At 43.8% G+C, this 17,596-nt stretch overlaps 1 protein-coding gene across 4 annotated transcripts in view; it reads right to left on the reverse strand.

Moving 5' to 3' along the window:
- Window positions 1-3,371: 3,371 nt before the first annotated feature.
- Window positions 3,372-17,596, reverse strand: part of GAPVD1 (GTPase activating protein and VPS9 domains 1) — a 68,361-nt gene continuing 54,136 nt past the window's right edge. For all 4 annotated transcript variants that reach the window (XM_070378996.1, XM_070378994.1, XM_070378995.1 and 1 more), the window contains 7 exons: window positions 16,721-16,830; window positions 14,790-14,949; window positions 12,980-13,167; window positions 12,260-12,473; window positions 10,232-10,304; window positions 8,853-9,050; window positions 3,372-7,576 (listed from right to left, as the gene is read on the reverse strand). In XM_070378996.1, the coding sequence (XP_070235097.1) occupies window positions 7,436-7,576; window positions 8,853-9,050; window positions 10,232-10,304; window positions 12,260-12,473; window positions 12,980-13,167; window positions 14,790-14,949; window positions 16,721-16,830 (1,084 nt within the window). In that variant the 3' untranslated portion in view covers window positions 3,372-7,435. The remainder of the gene's footprint in view (window positions 7,577-8,852; window positions 9,051-10,231; window positions 10,305-12,259; window positions 12,474-12,979; window positions 13,168-14,789; window positions 14,950-16,720; window positions 16,831-17,596) is intronic.

Genomic DNA, 17,596 nt, shown 5'->3' on the forward strand with positions numbered 1-17,596 from the left:
CTCCAGGCAAGAATACTGGAGTGGGTTGCTGTACCCTCCTCCAGGGGATCTTCCTGACCCAAGGATCAAACCCTCATCTTCTGTGGCTCCTGCACTGCAGGAGCGGGTCCTTTACCACTGAGCCACTGGGGAAGCCCCATATACACATACATATATGCATATATATACATATTTGTATATCCATGTATAAGTCTGTGTATACATATATATTCACCAAGACTGGATGTCCAGGACCACTGAGGTAGTAGAGCCCAACTCAGGAAAAACCCTTCTAAGAGGTTTTCATTGGCCTTAGAATTGATTAGTGGCAGGTCTAAAACAAGAACCATTTTCAGGCTCCTGGACCTGACATTACAACCACATACCACTTGAAACCAGTGGCTTTCCAGGAAGTAGCAAGAATGATCTGGATGATCCCACTGGTGTGGCCCAGCTTTGCTGTGGAGGAGGTGTTTCGGGGCATCACTGTGACACTGTGCTGTGGGATGATGGCCTTAGCACCTCCCCTTCCTGTCATTTGTGACTTTCTTATGCGCCTGCCTCTCTGTCTCCCCCCACCCCACCAGGCTGGCTCACTCCCAGACTGCTACCCCTAAGCTGCTGCAGAAAGAAAGTAAAAGTCGCTCAGTCACGTCCAACTCTGTGACCCCATGGGCTATACAGTCCATAGAATTCTCCAGGCCAGAATACTGAAGTAGGTAGCCTTTCCCTTCTCCAGGGGATCTTTCCAACCCAGGGATCGAATTTGGGTCTCCTGCATTGCAGGCAGATTCTTTACCAATTGAGCTATCAGGTAAGCCCAAGCTACAGCAGACACAGCCTCAACTGTCACCATCACAGCCACAAGAGAAGGAAAAGAATGTTGTTACTGATCAAAAAGTGAGAGAGAGAGAGGAAGGGGCTGGAACTCACGTATCGACTGAGAGGATCAGAAATAGGAGGGGAAGTGGCTGCTTATAGGTTCTCTCACTTTCAGCAGAGGGCAGGCCGGGAAAAAAATCTAGTTGGGGGAAAAAATCCAGTTGGAAGCTGGGGCTGCTAGAAACAATGCTGTTACTTAACATGGGACAGCAAAGGCAACAGAAACCAAACAGCCATTTTAAAAGCTAAAACAATGAGGAAGGAAGATTAGATGATACGTTTTCACTTAGAAATTCGAACACCGTGATTATCAAATGTTTAGCAATTTGAGGTTTGAGAAAGAAACCTTTTATATAACCAGAAAATTATCAGAAAACATTTGGATTTAAGCAAAATTTTAAAAAAAGAAAAAACTGTCCTTAAAGGATATCAGCTTGGCTACTAGGTCCTTTATCCCTTTTTTTTTGGCCATGCTGTGCGGCATGAAGGCTCTTAGTTCCTTCATCAGGGACTGGACCTATGCCCCAGCAGTGCAAGCGCAGAGCCTTAACCACCGGACCGCCAGGGGAGGCCCTGCCAGGCCCCGTATCCTTTAAAAGGGGCTCTACCCACCTTGGGGATGTGGAGCCAAAACTTGAGGAATTGAACACCTTTCACAGATCACACATTTTTTAGCATCAGAGAAGGGGAGTTTGCTAGGCATGCAGATTTTTTCTCTGTTCTTCCCCCAAAATTGATTCAATGTGCCCTGTGAGGAATAATGAATCAGCAGTTTATCGTCCCAGGTGGACAGTGCACGTGGTCCTCCAGCTCATTCTCTGTGAAATGCTGACTCATGGTGCTGCTCTAAGTCCCACAAAAATAAGTCACCTGGAGTTCTTGTTTAAAGATTCCTGTCCCATCCCCTATGCACGCTGATTTATCAGCAAGAGCACCAGGTGATTCTTAACAGTGAGGTTTGAAAACAATGTTTTACAGAACTGCCTAGAGCACTTAAAAATGGACCTGTTTTGAGTACCACCCCCAGATTGTGGGCTCCCCTGGTGGTTCAGATGGTAAAGAATCTGCCTCCAATGCAGAAGACCTGGGTTTGCTCCTTGGGTCAGGCAGATCCCCTGGAGAAGGACATGGCTACCCACTCCAGTATTCCTGCCTAGAGAATTCCATGGACAGAGGAGCCTAGTGGGTTACAGTCCACGGGGTCACAAAGTGTCAGACACAACTGAGCAACTAACATTTTCATTTTCCCAAAGATTGGTTTATTTGGTCAGTGAGTCAGATCAGACAGATATCTTGACTACATTCACTAGGTATTACTGATAAGAAACATCAGCAGTTATGTATATTAACCAACAGTCTTGGTGACAAAAGTTCTGTCAAAACTGCAAATTAGTAGGGCTAAGGAGAGTTGAAGTAAAATGGTCCATGTTTAAAAATCACACTGGATACTCTTTTTTACAGGAGCATAAAATTTAATGATTTGGGCCAGCAATATGCTGAAATCCTAGTTAACAGAAATGAGATTACCATGGTTTTCATGTTCACTGTCCACAACAGGTTCAATGACAGAATTGAGAGCTTTTTCCATTTTAGCACAAAATGTGGAAGATGCTTCCTGGATCCTCATAACCAGATTTTCCTGCCTCTCTGATCAATGTTTTTCCCCCCTGAAGTCTTTGTACTGTATTTTGGTAGCCTAAGAAGATGGAATAGGGTTCTTCTGGAATGAAATGACTGACTCGAAAGCCCTTCAATGAATACTTAAATCTCTAGGTAGAGACGCATTTACAGCTAAGAGGAGCTTCTGACCTGATTTCACTTTCCAGGATCGTGACATATTTTACAGGCAGCACTGCAGGGAGGCCTAGCTAAACATCACTAGCTCTGCATCCTCAGGGAAAAGCCACAGAGCCGCTTACTTAGAGAGGGCTGAGCAGGCACAAATATAACAAGAGTCCAGGTGACATAGGGAATTCCAAATTGGCAAGAAAAGTTGAATTCTATTTTCAGTTCTAGGAAAGTCATAGCATTAATTTTAATAATGAACAGACTGAGTGAAAACTGAATCCTAATCCAGTTTTTAAATGTTTCCAACCAAGTTAAGTGCAATCAATATGAACAAAGTGCTTTTCCATCAGCAAGTAGAATGAGCTGGCCTCTGCAACAAGGGCTCCTTGGCTAATAGAAACTTCCCTCAACTGAGAGGATTAATCAAGGCTCCCGTGAATACCATGATTAGGACTTCTGCGCTCAGAACTAAGGCTGATGAATAGCTAACCAAATACAGGGTTCAGACAGGAACCGTGTTAAAGGAGTGAATGTGCACCATCTCATTAGCAACTGCTGGATGATTCCAATTCCTTCCTGTACTGTAGTTAACAAGTAGATGTTCAGATGAAAAGGACGAGTGTGAATTCATGGAGAACCTTAGTTACATCTGAGAAGTCAGAGAAATTTTCAGAAATGCTTCCAAATACAAAAGAGATGATGGAAACATAAAACCCAATGAATTCAACTGCTCTCCCTTTTTAATCAATTTTACACAATGATATTGTACATGAGTAATCACATTAGGAGACAGGATGGGTTTCCTGTACATATACAAGATGGTGCAAGCTCATTCACTGAGGCTTATAGGTTTTTATCAGTTTCAAGAGGAGAGGCAGTACAAAGCTTTTTCACACAGGTGAAACACAAGACGACGGAAGACAAGACAGAACATTAACTCAGCAGAGGTGAATTCTTAAGGCGTGTGGCTCCTGCCCACAGAGTCTGCCACGAACCAGGTGTAGAGGACTTTCTTTCCCGGGGATTTAACCTTTGATGAGCACAGGCCTGTGGGACATGCAGCTTTGTGGTGATGCCACAGCTCAACCACACCAACCTTGACACTGAAGCAAAGCGTATCTTCCTTTCTCCAAGTATTCTCAAGGGTAATAAAGCAATTCCTGGTCACCCTACTCCTTGGGTAACCCCATTCTAAAATATATGATTATTAATCTGGCAACATTCTCAAGTGTTTTGGCAAAGTACCTCAAACATCTCATCACTGTGCATCTACTCAACTAAAAATTCTTTGAGCTTCAAGATCTTTCTGACTTCCCCCCTAAAGTTGGCAATTACATATAGAATAAACTTACTAGTTAAAAGAACTAAACAGAGGGCAGACTTTTCCTTACGAAATAAAGCAGGAATGGGAAGGGAGGAGAAAGTCTAGGACGCACATCAACGGAGGAAGCTAAGTCCACTAATGACTCTATCACTTCGACACAACCACTAACAATTCTGAGCAAGTGTGTTCCTACTTTCCTTTTTCACACCCAATCTCATCAGACACAGGAACTGTTAAATCTTCACGATGTTGATCTTCACTTGGCCACGGAATTCCCACGGCAGGCAATGGGGAACAGTGCCGACCGGCATGCACAGTCAGGTACAGCTTCTTGTGGCCAAAATTAGACCTTGTCACTGACTGGGACGGGTTTTAGTTCTCTCGCTTACGTACCTCAGGAACATGTAGGTTGAAAGTCTACATTAAACAAAGGCTTCCAGGACACAACAGGGAGAGAAAAACCCATGCATCTCATCCACATCTATTTTCCATCCTTCACAAAGCCCAACCCTCTTACAGTGATTTCATATCTGTATAAAATGGCTTTTATAAACAGGTTTTTAAAAAGAAAAAGGAGAAATCAGTTAACTGTGGCTGAGATTTGACCTAGAGAAAGAAAACAAAATGTTTACTAGATTTAAAAAATAACACTTTTACAAATAAAAGATAATCTTCAATCTGTAATTCTATTACTTAATCATCTCTGGAAGCAGAGTATTAATACAAAATAGGAACTGATTTTTTTCGTGAGATAATTCCACAGAATTTCAGTGAACATTTAACATTCATTTTCTTTGTAAATTCCATGTAATAATCAGTGGCTACTGAAGGTTTCCTACATGTGATTTTGTATTTTTGCACACTCCTTCATAGGACCTATGTCCTGGGAGGATCTGTGGTACGAAACAGCTGAAGGACAACTACTCCTTTCCTGAAAGAGTACAATCGGATTACTCCCTATCTCACGCCCACCGCTGCCACACACACAGGTGTTGTGTAGTCACTGAATTGTGTCTGACTCTACGTGACCCAATGGACTGTAGTCGGTCAGCCTCCTCTGTCCATGGGATTTCCCCGGCAAGAATACAGGGGCGGGTTGCCATGCCCTTCTCCTGACCCAGAGATCGAACCTGAGTTTCCTGTATTGGCACGCAGAGGCTTTACTGCTGAGCCACCTGAGAAGCCCATGCAGACAGTTACCAATTCCTAAACTCAGAACTCAACACTACTAAACCCTGTTACGAACGAAACTACCAGTGACAGTTAACGCTGAAATAGTCCTTACTCCTGACCGGCTTCCCGAAGAAAACAGCTTAACCTTAAACAGCTGGGCTGTGCGCTTCTCTGCTGGCACCTGAGTCAAGACACAAGCACCCACCTCCATCTCGGACGTAACTGTGATGCCAAGTCTCTGAGGTCCTCCTCTCACAACTGTCTCAAGCCCTGCAGAGCCCTACCTCCTGCCTCTAGGAGATACAAACTCACCACCTTCTCCACAGAAAAGAGCCCCATGCAGTGTCCACATCTTCATATTTATTTCCATAGTAACAACATGGAAGTGAGTTAGGAACCACCACGGGGGTGAAAAACTGCATTGACTTCTGAGTTAAATCCCCAAACAATAAATTTCAACTATTTCAAGACTTCTGTTGACTTAACATTTATTGAATCAAATGCTGAACTGCCCCCCTCTGCCTTAGAAATCATGTTAAGACAGTTTGTTTGTCTTGTAAAGTATCTACGGTGGGATCTGACTTCTAAGACCTAAATGAGCTTGACCGTTACAGTCCATGAAGCATGACTGTACATAGATTTCTTGATCTAACGTTCAAGAGGACATTTTTCAGTACTACTTTAATTTTGATCTGCCCCTAAAAGGCAGAAACCTCATCTCAGAATCCTCTGCAACTTATCTCAGTATTTTAGAGTAAAGGAATGAGAAGAGGTCAAGGCATAAAGAAAACCCAGCTTCTTTAGGCACAGTGGAGCACAGAGCTCCTGGAGAGATAGCCTCTGTCCTTATCTGCTCAAGGCTGTTGGTCACAGTTCCCTTAAACATGCCTGGAAATGCTGCCAGCAACAAGAGACTCAAAGGAGGGGACCAATTTTCATAAAAGAAGTTAACACGTTTAGGAAACACACAGAGCGAAACCAGTCGGCGACAGCCTACGGGTAAGACTTGTGCTCGGAGCTTTGGTGGGCCTCCTTGGCCTGTTTCTCAGACACCAAAACCCATTCCTGATGAATCAGCAACACACGATCAAACCAAAATACAGAAAAACATACTTTTGTTCAGAAGAGGGAAACAAAGGCACAGAAACCTGCCAAAACAGATTTTTTCCCCCCCGTAAGAATAGTATGGTTGATTAAAATAGTTTATCACTAGTAAAACTTGTATCACTAAAGCAGACAATACAAATTAGTTTTTTAAAAAAATGACATTCACTGAATTCCTGGTCTGTGCATTCAATGTGAATCATCATTTCAAAAATATATTACAGTTAAAGGTTTGTAAGGAGTTCTGGCTGGGGTTTCTACACTATATTTAGCATTTCAGATGAGAAGTACCACAAGGGTGGGTTAGGTATCTACTGTCCCTTTGTATGCCTCGTATGGTGATTAAACAAACAGTCTATCTCCTACTGCAGGCTCAAAGACGTCCAGGGTGAGAAGGTCTAAGTGATATATTCAATAAGTTCTATACCCCTCATCAAAGGCAGCCCTGTGCATCAAATTCCATACCTAGAAAGTTCAATAAACTGTGTTACACTTTAATAAATACTTCTGCGTATTTGTTCGCCTTCTGCTTTTAAGCTCAGCTTAAATGTTGTCAAGGAAACCATTTCACAAGAGGGTACATGACAACCTACCATCAGCAATATTCCTTGTTTATTAGAATCTGAAGATGTCCATATTACATCAAATATAAATATATATCATATTTACATTTCCTTCTTAGCTTTTCAATTTAGGTGAGTGTATTTATAGATAATGCCACTAATGTCACCACTATTTTAATCCTCAGTGCAACTGGTATTTTCCTTCTGTTAGATGCTTCCAAGATTAGACAGCATCTTAAAAGAGGTGTACTGTTCTTTTTTTTTTTTAATGAAAAGAAAGAATGAGTATCCATAAACAGAGATCTAGGAATTTTCTAGATTTGGGTTTTTTTTTTTTGTATTTCAAAATACCTGAAAAATGTGGTCCCTTTTTGCAGTACTATTCTCTATGTGGGGACAAGAAATTAATGAAATATGCAACTCAGAAAGGAAAAGAACCCAAAGAAAAGAGAACCTGCTTGTTAGCTCATTAATCTGTTTAGTAAAGATCTGTTTTAAAAGGTCTGAACACTGTACAATATTATACAAAAACAATCTTCAGCCTTCAAAGCAGCTGGTACGTTTTCTGAGAGATCTGTGTGCCCCGCCAACAGTCCGCTGCCTTGCTGGGCCTTTGTCTCGGTCACTTTCGGTCATCGATAGTCTTAATGAATTCCACGGCCGCCGTGAACTGCATCCACCAATAGGACTCCTCTCCAGACAGACAGCTGGCATAAAAGCTACTGATGTACTGAACAGTGGACAGCAAACAGGGTGGATTTGCCTAGAGAAGTGAAAAACAAAGTCAACTACTCAGCCGGAAAAATCATTTATGGTAACATCTTTCAAATGTTTTCCTGTGAAAAAGAGATACCAGTCCTTTTCAAAATAATCCCCCAAATCCTTTTTGGAACTAATTTGTAAACCCAAGTTACTGTGAGGAGCAACAGTGTATTGGAAAGAAGACTCAGGTTCTAATCCTAGCTCGACTATCTAGAGCTTTCTAGCCTAACAAAGCACTTGACCTCACGGGTCCTTAGAGGGGCTGCACTAATCCCAGTGGCTTTACTCAACATCCCAGGATTCCAGATAAGGAAGGAAATGCTGCAGACAAATTGAGTTATATCTGTTTAGTAAGTAAGGATAGAGCAGAGAAAGAAAAAAACTTAAAAAAAAAAGAGTAGGCCCTCTGCTGCAGGAGGCAGCACAGAAACTCCTGCTTTTCACCTCCAGGCTCAGGTGTGTTAAATCAGGAGGGCAAGCTAAGGCCTGCTCCTTAAAAGGGGCTTAGACTGGCTCTGCATAGAGACTAAACACATCACCTGTGGAAGGGAGCTGAGCTACGGGCAATAGGAGGAGTGAAGCAGGCTCATCGCACACTGATTCAGAGTCAGGGTTCTGACTCTGAGCTAAGAGTTCAGGCTGCAGAAATACCGCAACATTAAGAATTAGTAAGCTATATGTCAAATACACTTTAGACATCACCAGAGGGCTGAGCTGACTGGAACACATACTGGCTGGCTGTTGTGCACCCAAACTGCAGGGTCCCCACCTCCAAACCAAAATGTTCAAAATAAACCATTTGAATGGTGACACTTTAAAGTCAAAAAAGGACAAGAGGTGTCAGTGCTTTTAAAAACAATATGGTACAATTAATAAAATGTGAGGTCAAAAGAGGAGAAAGATGACAGGAAAATGTAGTAGTTTATGTGATAACCACTATGAAGAATTCAACATGAAAGAAGATGGTAAAAACATGACCAGAGAACCTGCCCTCATTCATTCATTCAGTAATTACCTACTGAGCTCCAAGCAAGACCTTCAGGCACTGCTTTAAAAAGCTGAAAATGTTCATCTAGGAATCTAGCTCTTCCTTTTCTTTGGAAAACCCTAACTTCAGAACAGAACATAACTTGACGTTAACTACTTTCTTCCTGGGTATCACAGAGCTGGAAACTTGTAAAAGAGTCAAAGTCTGTTAACACCTGGCGACCCTCTGCACAACCCCCCGAATCAGGATGGCAAAGAAACTCTTCTCACGGGTGGTAGCGAGGACCTACCTTGATCAACACAAACACTAGCACAGGGACGAAGTCATCTGCCCCTGGGACGGAGTCCTCGTTGGCCAAGCTCAGGAGGTTCATGATCGTGGAGCACATTCTCAGGATGCACTGCACTTTGTCCCGGGGCGTCTTGTAAGCACTTATTGTCCTGATTTCTGACTGTGCCGAGGGCCACGGTGCCTCCTTAAGATAAACCTAAGCGAGACCACACACAGACTGTCATGCAGATGGGAAGCAGTGACCAGAGCAACCTCCACGTCAGGAGGCAGATGGGTGAAGCCGCTGCCTTTTCCCTTTTTCAGAAAAACCAAATTGCAATTCCTCCCCATCCTCCCACTTCAGGATTGAAGCCTAACTTTTAAGCTTTTAAATTATTTGCTTTGCATTTTAAAATAAAACCACCCAGAGAAATGCCCTGGCCGTTGAGTAGTTAGGACTCTGAGCTCTCACTGCCAGGGCCCCAGGTTCCATCCCCGGTCACTGGGGAACTAAGATCCCCAAGCTGCATGATGCGGCCCCAAAGGAAAAACAAACAAACACACAAACCCACCCCGAAATATAGTAATAGAGGCATTTGATAACACAGAACCTAGAATTCATAAATTTAAAACAATTATCTTTCTTAAAAGAGCTAGAATGGGACTTATCTATGTATTGCAGCTGATTCCAAAAGCACCGACAAGCTACTTTTACAATAGCTTAAAAATTAGTATGTACCTGTGTTGCAGCAGCTCTAGAAATCAAGGACAATTAAAAATTTTATGCCAATTAATATCCAGATTCTAATGAAACAACCAGAAAACTCATATACCTAAAACTTTCCTGTTTCCTGATTTTGTAAGAGGTGTAAGACAGGTAAAAATGTACTATTAGGAACTAAAAGGTAATTCTGAGGTCACATTCAGATTCAGTTCCCTCTTCTGGACAGGAGTTTCCACACTCTCTTTGAAGTTCCACCAGATCCTTTCATATGGGACATTCCTGCAGAATGTTCTGGAAAGAACACTGGCTATTGAGTGGTTAGGACTCCAAGGCTCTATATGATAATAAAAGCATCAGTGGAGTGTGTGGTTGCCGCAGGAGGAGTGAGCTGTGAGCAGGAAGCCCTGCCTACAGGGGGTGGTGTCAGGGCGGGGGCTCCCCCAGGCTGGCCCTCCCTCCACTCACCTCTCACTACTAAGGTCCCTTCTCAGGCTAGGGAATTTTAATCCACGGAAAGACCTTTGAGAATTTTATTGGCTGAAGGACATCCAGTGCAAGTGGTTTCTTTATAACTTACTATATTCTGCTTCCCTGAAAAATTGGTAACATGTACATAGCACACCAAGACACTTTTAATTGAATAATACCATCCATACTGTATAAACTGTTATTACCTCTGGTATCTGCAGAGCTCTGTGATTTGCAGTCACTACTTTAGACAATCTCTGAATATGTTCATGAAGAACCCTGAAAATGCCCCGAAACACATATGTAAATATATAATTCAGAAAAGAAGGTATGCAGGTAGTCATAATCGGTTTCCTCAAAACACATTTAAACCATTTTAGACTCACTTCCAGATACAGATTACCATTACAGTTGAGACTCTCTCTTAGCTATAAGTATTCTGTCTTGGTCAAAAACTCTCACATTTAGGATCTGCTTAGAAAGGCTCAGGGAGCCAAGGGGATGCAGGGGGAAGAGTGGGAACCCCTCCTTTCTGGACCAGGGAAGTGTCCACAGGAGAAGTGAGGGGACTCCTTAGCCTAGAAGCTACCTGGACAAGCTAACTGGTGAACAGGCTAAGAAGAAGTGGAGGGGTCAAAGGCCAGAAACTGGAGAGCACAGACGCTTTGATGGAGAAGGGATGCTGAGGACGCTCACCTCTCATTTCAGAGATGACAATGATTAGGCCTAAAAGGTGAAGGATTTCCCTAAGGCCACACAGTGGTGAGCAGCTGAGGCTACGCCCAGTCTCCTGCCTTCGAGTGTCCTTTCCAGAACACAGTGCTAACTCTCTATAAACCTGCAAAGATGACACGGAGGGGACAGAGGCATACTCGGCTTCAAAGGTGCTCTCTGCAGTAAGCAGTTTGAATGTTCCCATTCCTCATCCCACCCTGGAAGCCAAAAACTGGGGCTCTGGAGAAAAAACAGAACCCAGTTGGCAAATTGCATACAGAAACTTGGGGAGGGGTAAAAAGCCCGAGTCTAGGAACAAGTGAGGGAGGCAGGTGGGAACGATCCTAACCCACTCAAAGGAAAGTGAGCTCTCTCAAATATACAAGAGAGATCTTAAAATTTCCATGAAAAAAAAGAATCTTACAGAAACCACCAGTGTCCCACCCTGAGGTCCTATTACATGGGCCCCTCAGGGCCGCTGGCACAGTGAGTCACTGTCACTGCTCGGGGCACACGGTGGCCACTGAGCAACACACTCGGGGACAGAAACCGGGTCATAAAATGCAGAAGAGGAAAAAATTAAAATGCTGAGTCTCACTACCCCCAAATAACCACTGTTACCCTTCTAGATTGTTTTTTTCAAGATCAGTATTTTTAGGATTGTTTTTAAAAATAGGCTTTACTGAGATTTAATTCATATGCCATATACTTTTTGATATTTTGATATTCAAATACATATCATTCCCAATAAATAAAAAGAACATATCAGAAGTCACACACTGTGCTTGATGCCCCAGTGGAGAGATGAATGAAGCGTTGTGTTCCTGGACTCAAGGAAGGAACCATCCAGTGGAGGACAGAGGCGTTCATCAAACAATCACACAAACCAGTGATCCGGAACAGAGGGCGGTTCTGCCCCCAAGGGGCACTTGGCGGTGTCTGGAGACAGCGTGGTTCTCACAGCTGGTAGGGTACTACCGGCCAAGGCCAGCCATGACGCCACATGTCCCACAAGGCACAGGACAGCCTCCCACAGTAAAGAATCATCTGGCCCGAAATGTCAGCCATGCCAGCTTGAGAAACCATGACTCAAGTGTAAAACTGCAATGGTGGCAAGTGCTAAAGAAAGGTACCCAGGCCCGAGGCAGCCCTGCCCTGCCAGGGCATCTCACCCAGGCAGACAGGCTAGGAAGGGTTTCCCCCGAGGAAGTGAGGTCTGAGTCCTGATCTGAAGGGTAACAGTAGGTAGAAGAAAGAAGGGAAGAATAGCTGCGGCAGAGTAAACAGCAGTGCCTTCCACAGCGGCCAGGCCAGTGTACACAACCCTCCAACCCAACTCCCAGCATCTCTGAGAACACAGCGCTTTCCTTCTTTCCGGTCTGGTAACTCTGAGAGATGCAAAAAGGAAACACGTATCTTTTCCTTTACTACTCAGATACCACGTCTCATGAATACCTTGTCTAAACTATGGGGCTGGCTGGGATAGCCCTACTTAGTCCATCACAGGCAGGAGCACTCACTGGTCACGGAGTATGTCCCCGTCCTGATTCGGGTAGAAGGCAAGTTTGAAGATCCGGTTCATCACACTTCTCTCAATGGCCAGCTGAGCGTCCTGAAGCTGTTCCTCACTCGCGTTCTGCCATATGACGTCCTGGGCCATCGCGCCGTACAGGAACTGCAGAAAATCTTCCACTTGGGCGGTTTTATCATCAGCGGCTGTGAGTTTCTGAAAGTCTCCAATGCAAAATAATATGCTTTAAAATAGAGTATTTGAACGATTTTAAATAGGAAATTATTAGAAAGTAGTTAAAAATAGAAAACTATTAGAATCATAATCTACTACTGTGCTGCTACCATGCTCTCAAAGCCGGAAGTATCTGGGCATTGTTTCATTTGGGGAGAAAATACATCCAAATCATTAAAAACAGGGGAAAGGTAAGACACGTGCAGAAGTTTAAGAACAAGAGGTTTGTTACAAAATGATATGCTTTGTTTAAAAAAAAATAAGAAAAATTGGGTGCATCCAAAACTTTGTTAATTTTGCCAACTTTTTAATAAACCATAGATATTCAACCAGGATAAACACGACATTTATTGGTTGAACATCAAGGTTTAATTACTAAGAAATAACTGGGAATTTAAGGAACTGCTCTTAGACAGGTAGGTACTTAAAAAGTAGCAAAAGAAAACTTCCCAAATCTTCCCGCTAACATATGGCTTCACCGAGGGTCTCTGGTTACCTTGAATGAATTCCCTGATCTTCTTCTCTTTGCTCTCAAGCAGCAGCCTCACACAGACGGTGGTGAAGTACCGATTGGCCACCTCTTTGTCCCGAAGAACCCTCTGCAGTAGCCTTTCCAGGTGAGCCTGCGTGGTCTGCAGTCCTTGTCGACAGCGAGTGAGGTAAGCAATGTAGGGGGCCCGCTTCCTGAAAGGAAAGACACTGCAGGACGCCAGACACACACAGCGCACACCTTCCTTGGAGATGAAGAGTCCTGACTTTTCTCCAAAGGAAAAGAACTACCCCAAAGACTCTGGTTTTACAGATGAGCCTATCGGGCTGCAGACAACCATCCTGAGAACTGACTATTTTGCCAGGTCAAGAAACAGAGTCAGGACTTCCCTAGCGGTCCAGTAGTTACAAGTCCGCCTGCCAAAGCAGGGAACATGGGCTCGATCCGCAGTGCGGGAAGGTGTCACATGCCGAGGGGCAACTAAACGTGCGTGCCACAGCTACTGAGCCTGAGCTCTAGAGCCCGTGTGCTGCAACTCCTGAAGCCGGCACACCCTAGAGCCTGTGCTCTGCAACAAGAGAAGCCTGTGCTCTGCAACAAGAGAAGCCGCAGTGAGGAGCCCACACACCACATTAGAGAAGGCCCTCACGCAGCAATGAAGACCCAGTGCAGCCAAAACTTATGCAAGGGTAGAACGTACACTACAGAGAACAGACCCAACATTTTATAACGACTTTAACTGAAGTATAATGTTTAAAAAGCGCATCACTACGTTGTACACCTGAAACTAATTTAACACTGTAAATCAACTGTATTTCAATTAAAAAAAAAAGAAAGAAACAGAACCATTTACTGGTCCGAACACTCAGCTCCCTAACTCCCTAAACACTACCAAATCTCTTCCCATCACTGGTCTGTTCTGCACTGGAGCACAGTCTCCATGCTGGTAGAACCTCGTACTTGACAGGAAGTTGACTGCTACAAAAGACTAAAATAACAACAAAATACAGGCTGATATATCACAAGATCACTAAATATACCACCAATTATCTGCTTATAGTCTAAACGCAACAATCACTAGAGCACCCATTCCCTAAGCCTCTTTACTTCCTAAGCTTCTCAACTTAAATGTCAGCAGTGACAGGCAACAGGCAAATGGTAACAATTCCTAGGACTCCTCCTGCTTCCCTGGTCCGTGGAAGCAGTCTTTTCTATCACCACTAAAAGAGGGAAATGACATCCTAGTTATCCTGGCCCCACCTCCACCAAAGATGCTTTTGGGCAAAGCTGAAGTCAACTGTACTCTGTTACTAAGATCTGAGTGAGTGAGTGAGTGAAAGGCGCTCAGTCGTGTCTGACTCTTTGTGACCCCATGGACTATACAGTCCATGGAATTCTCCAGGCCAGAATACTGGAGTGGGTAGCCTTTCCCTTCTTCAAGGGATCTTCCCAACCCAGGGATCAAATCGCACCGCAGGCAGATTCTTTACCAGCTGAGCCACAAGAAGCCCAAGAATACTGGAGTGGGTAGCCTATCCCTTCTCCAGCAGATCTTCCCCACCCAGGAATTGAACTGAGGTCTCCTGTGTTGCAGGCAGATTCTTTACCAATTGAGCTATCAGAGAAGCCCTAGTAAGAGCTGCTCGCTTACAACTACACTTCCAGACTAAATATCCACATATGTTGCTTGGAAATCTACATCCAGGAAAGCCCAGCACTTTGCAGTGAGCCTAGATTCATTTCTGAAATAAGGGCTGAGAAGAAAATACTTGCAGCTGAAAACAGTTATACAAGTGAAACAGGCTGGGGATATTACCTGTAGTCCTCGGCGATGGACGCCAGCAGCTTCCTACAGGTCCGGTTATCAAAGCGGCACACACAACGCATTGTTTCCTGAAGCTGAGCCATTAAGTTCTTATCTTGTAAGTTAATTGCTTCAGCTATTTGCACTTTTAAGAAGCAGACAATTTCATTGTCTAAATAAAAAAACATCAGAATTCTGTTACTGTTGAGAAGTTCCACAAGCTTTATATAAGCTGAAGGTCATCCCTCAGCCTGTGGGAAGTCAGTTATGTCTGTATCAGTAAAACTAAGCAGAACCAATCAGAGAACATTTTCACAAACCACGAGTAATCCAAGTGCCCTTCACTTCAGTTCAATTCAGTTCAGTCGCTCAGTTGTGTCCGACTCTTTGCGACCCCATGAATCGCAGCATGCCAGGCCTCCCTGTCCATCACCAACTCCTGGAGTTCACTCAGACTCACGTCCATCGAGTCAGTGATGCCATCCAGCCATCTCATCCTCCGTCGTCCCCTTCTCCTCCTGCCCCCAGTCCCTCCCAGCATCAGAGTCTTTTCCAGTGAGTCAACTCTTCACATGAGGTGGCCAAAGTACTGGAGTTTCAGCTTTAGTATCATTCCTTCCAAAGAAATCCCAGGGCTGATCTCCTTCAGAATGGACTGGTTGGATCTCCTTGCAGTCCAAGGGACTCTCAAGAGTCTTCTCCAACACCACAGTTCAAAAGCATCAATTCTTCAGTGCTCAGCCTTCTTCACAGTCCAACTCTCACATCCATACATGACCATAGGAAAAACCATAGCCTTGACTAGACGAACCTTTGTTGGCAAAGTAATGTCTCTGCTTTTGAATATGCTATCTAGGTTGGTCATAACGTTCCTTCCAAGGCGTAAGCGTCTTTTAATTTCATGGCTGCAGTCACCATCTGCAGTGATTTTGGAGCCCCCAAAAATAAAGTCTGACACTGTTTCCCCATCTATTTCCCATGAAGTGATGGGACCGGATGCCATGATCTTCATTTTCTGAATGTTGAGTTTTAAGCCAACTTTTTCACTCTCCACTTTCACTTTCATCATGAGGCATTTTAGTTCCTCTTCACTTTCTGCCATAAGGGTGGTATCATCTGCAGAGCTGAGGTTATTGATATTTCTCCCAGCAATCTTGATTCCAGCTTGTGTTTCTTCCAGTCCAGCGTTTCTCATGATGTACTCTGCATAGAAGTTAAATAAGCAGGGTGACAATATACAGCCTTGATGTACTCCTTTTCTTATTTGGAACCAGTCTGTTGTTCCATGTCCAGTTCTAATTGTTGCTTCCTGACCTGCATATAGGTTTCTCAAGCGGCAGATCAGGTGGTCTGGTATTCCCATCTCTTTCAGAATTTTCCACAGTTTCTTGTGATCCACACAGTCAAAGGCTTTGGCATAGTCAATAAAGCAGAAATAGATGTTTTTCTGGAACTCTCTTGCTTTTTCCATGATCCAGCGGATGTTGTCAATTTGATCTCTGGTTCCTCTGCCTTTTCTAAAACCAGCTTGAACATCAGGAAGTTCACAGTTCACGTATTGCTGAAGCCTGGCTTGGAGAATTTTGAGCATGACTTTACTAGCGTGTGAGGTGAGTGCAACTGTGCGGTAGTTTGAGCATTCTCTGGCATTGCCTTTCTTTGGGATTGGAATGAAAACTGACCTTTTCCAGTCCTGTGGCCTCTGCTGAGTTTTGCAAATTTGCTGGCATATTGAGTGCAGCACTTTCACCGCATCATCTTTCAGGATTTGAAAGAGCTCAACTGGAATTCCATCACCAAGTGCCCTTAACTGATGCTAATATAAATGTGTTACATTGAACTGCATGGAACTGCTGTATAGTTTAAACACAGTTGAATACTGGCAGTTTCATATGGTTCCTATAAAGCATAGGGAAAAAACAAACTCTCATGTAGCAACCTACCTTCTGGGTCTGTATGGTCTGGTAAACCGTTTCTTGTTGAGTGGGTTAGCACTGGGAAAGCCACAGAATCCGCAGAGCAAAGAGCGAGCCTCAGTTTCTTTTTTGCATCTCTAAAAAACAGATGAAAATACAGTCATTTCTTTGTCCAGATATGGTCACATTCTATAAACTATTATCTTATTTACTATACAAATTAATGGGCTTCCCAGGTGGTGCTCGTGGTAAAGAACCTGCCTGCCAATGCAGGAGACATAAGAAACATTTGATCCCTGGGTCGGGAAGATTCCCTGGAGGAGGTCATGGCAACCCACTCTAGTATTCTTGCCTGTAGAATCCCACGGACAGAGGAGCCTGGTGGGCTATGGTCCAGAGGGTTGCAAAGAGTCAAATACGACTGAAGCAACTTAGCACACACGCACATACACAAATTAATAGGCTAGCTCAGAACTCAAATGTTTCAAATGGTCATAAATAAAAGATAATTTTTAACTTACTGACACCTTGCTTAAGGAGTGGGCTTTCTGGTTACCTGAGAAGCAAGGTTGTAAAGGTGGCTCTGAGCAAGGACCATTTGGTAAAGTCACTAGAATCAAACAAATCCTTTCTGATGTTCCAACATCCACTGAATTCTATGCTAAACGTGATGACAAGTCAGAAAGCCAGATTTTGCCCAAGCTGGGAAGGAATCCACAGAAGTCATCAGGACCATCTCAGCACTCAAACTAAGGAAGCCTTCCACCACATTTCTCAAGAAATGTTGATCCTGCCAGAAGACAAGCTTGTGACAAGAAGACCTTTCTGTTGCCCTGTTGATCAAAACTTTGTATTGAACCAAAACCCGCTCAACTTCTGACCACTGAACCTCCTGCTACCACC

The sequence above is a fragment of the Bos mutus genome, chromosome 11, assembly GCF_027580195.1.
Source record: "Bos mutus isolate GX-2022 chromosome 11, NWIPB_WYAK_1.1, whole genome shotgun sequence".
NCBI classification, from domain to species: Eukaryota; Metazoa; Chordata; class Mammalia; order Artiodactyla; family Bovidae; genus Bos; species Bos mutus.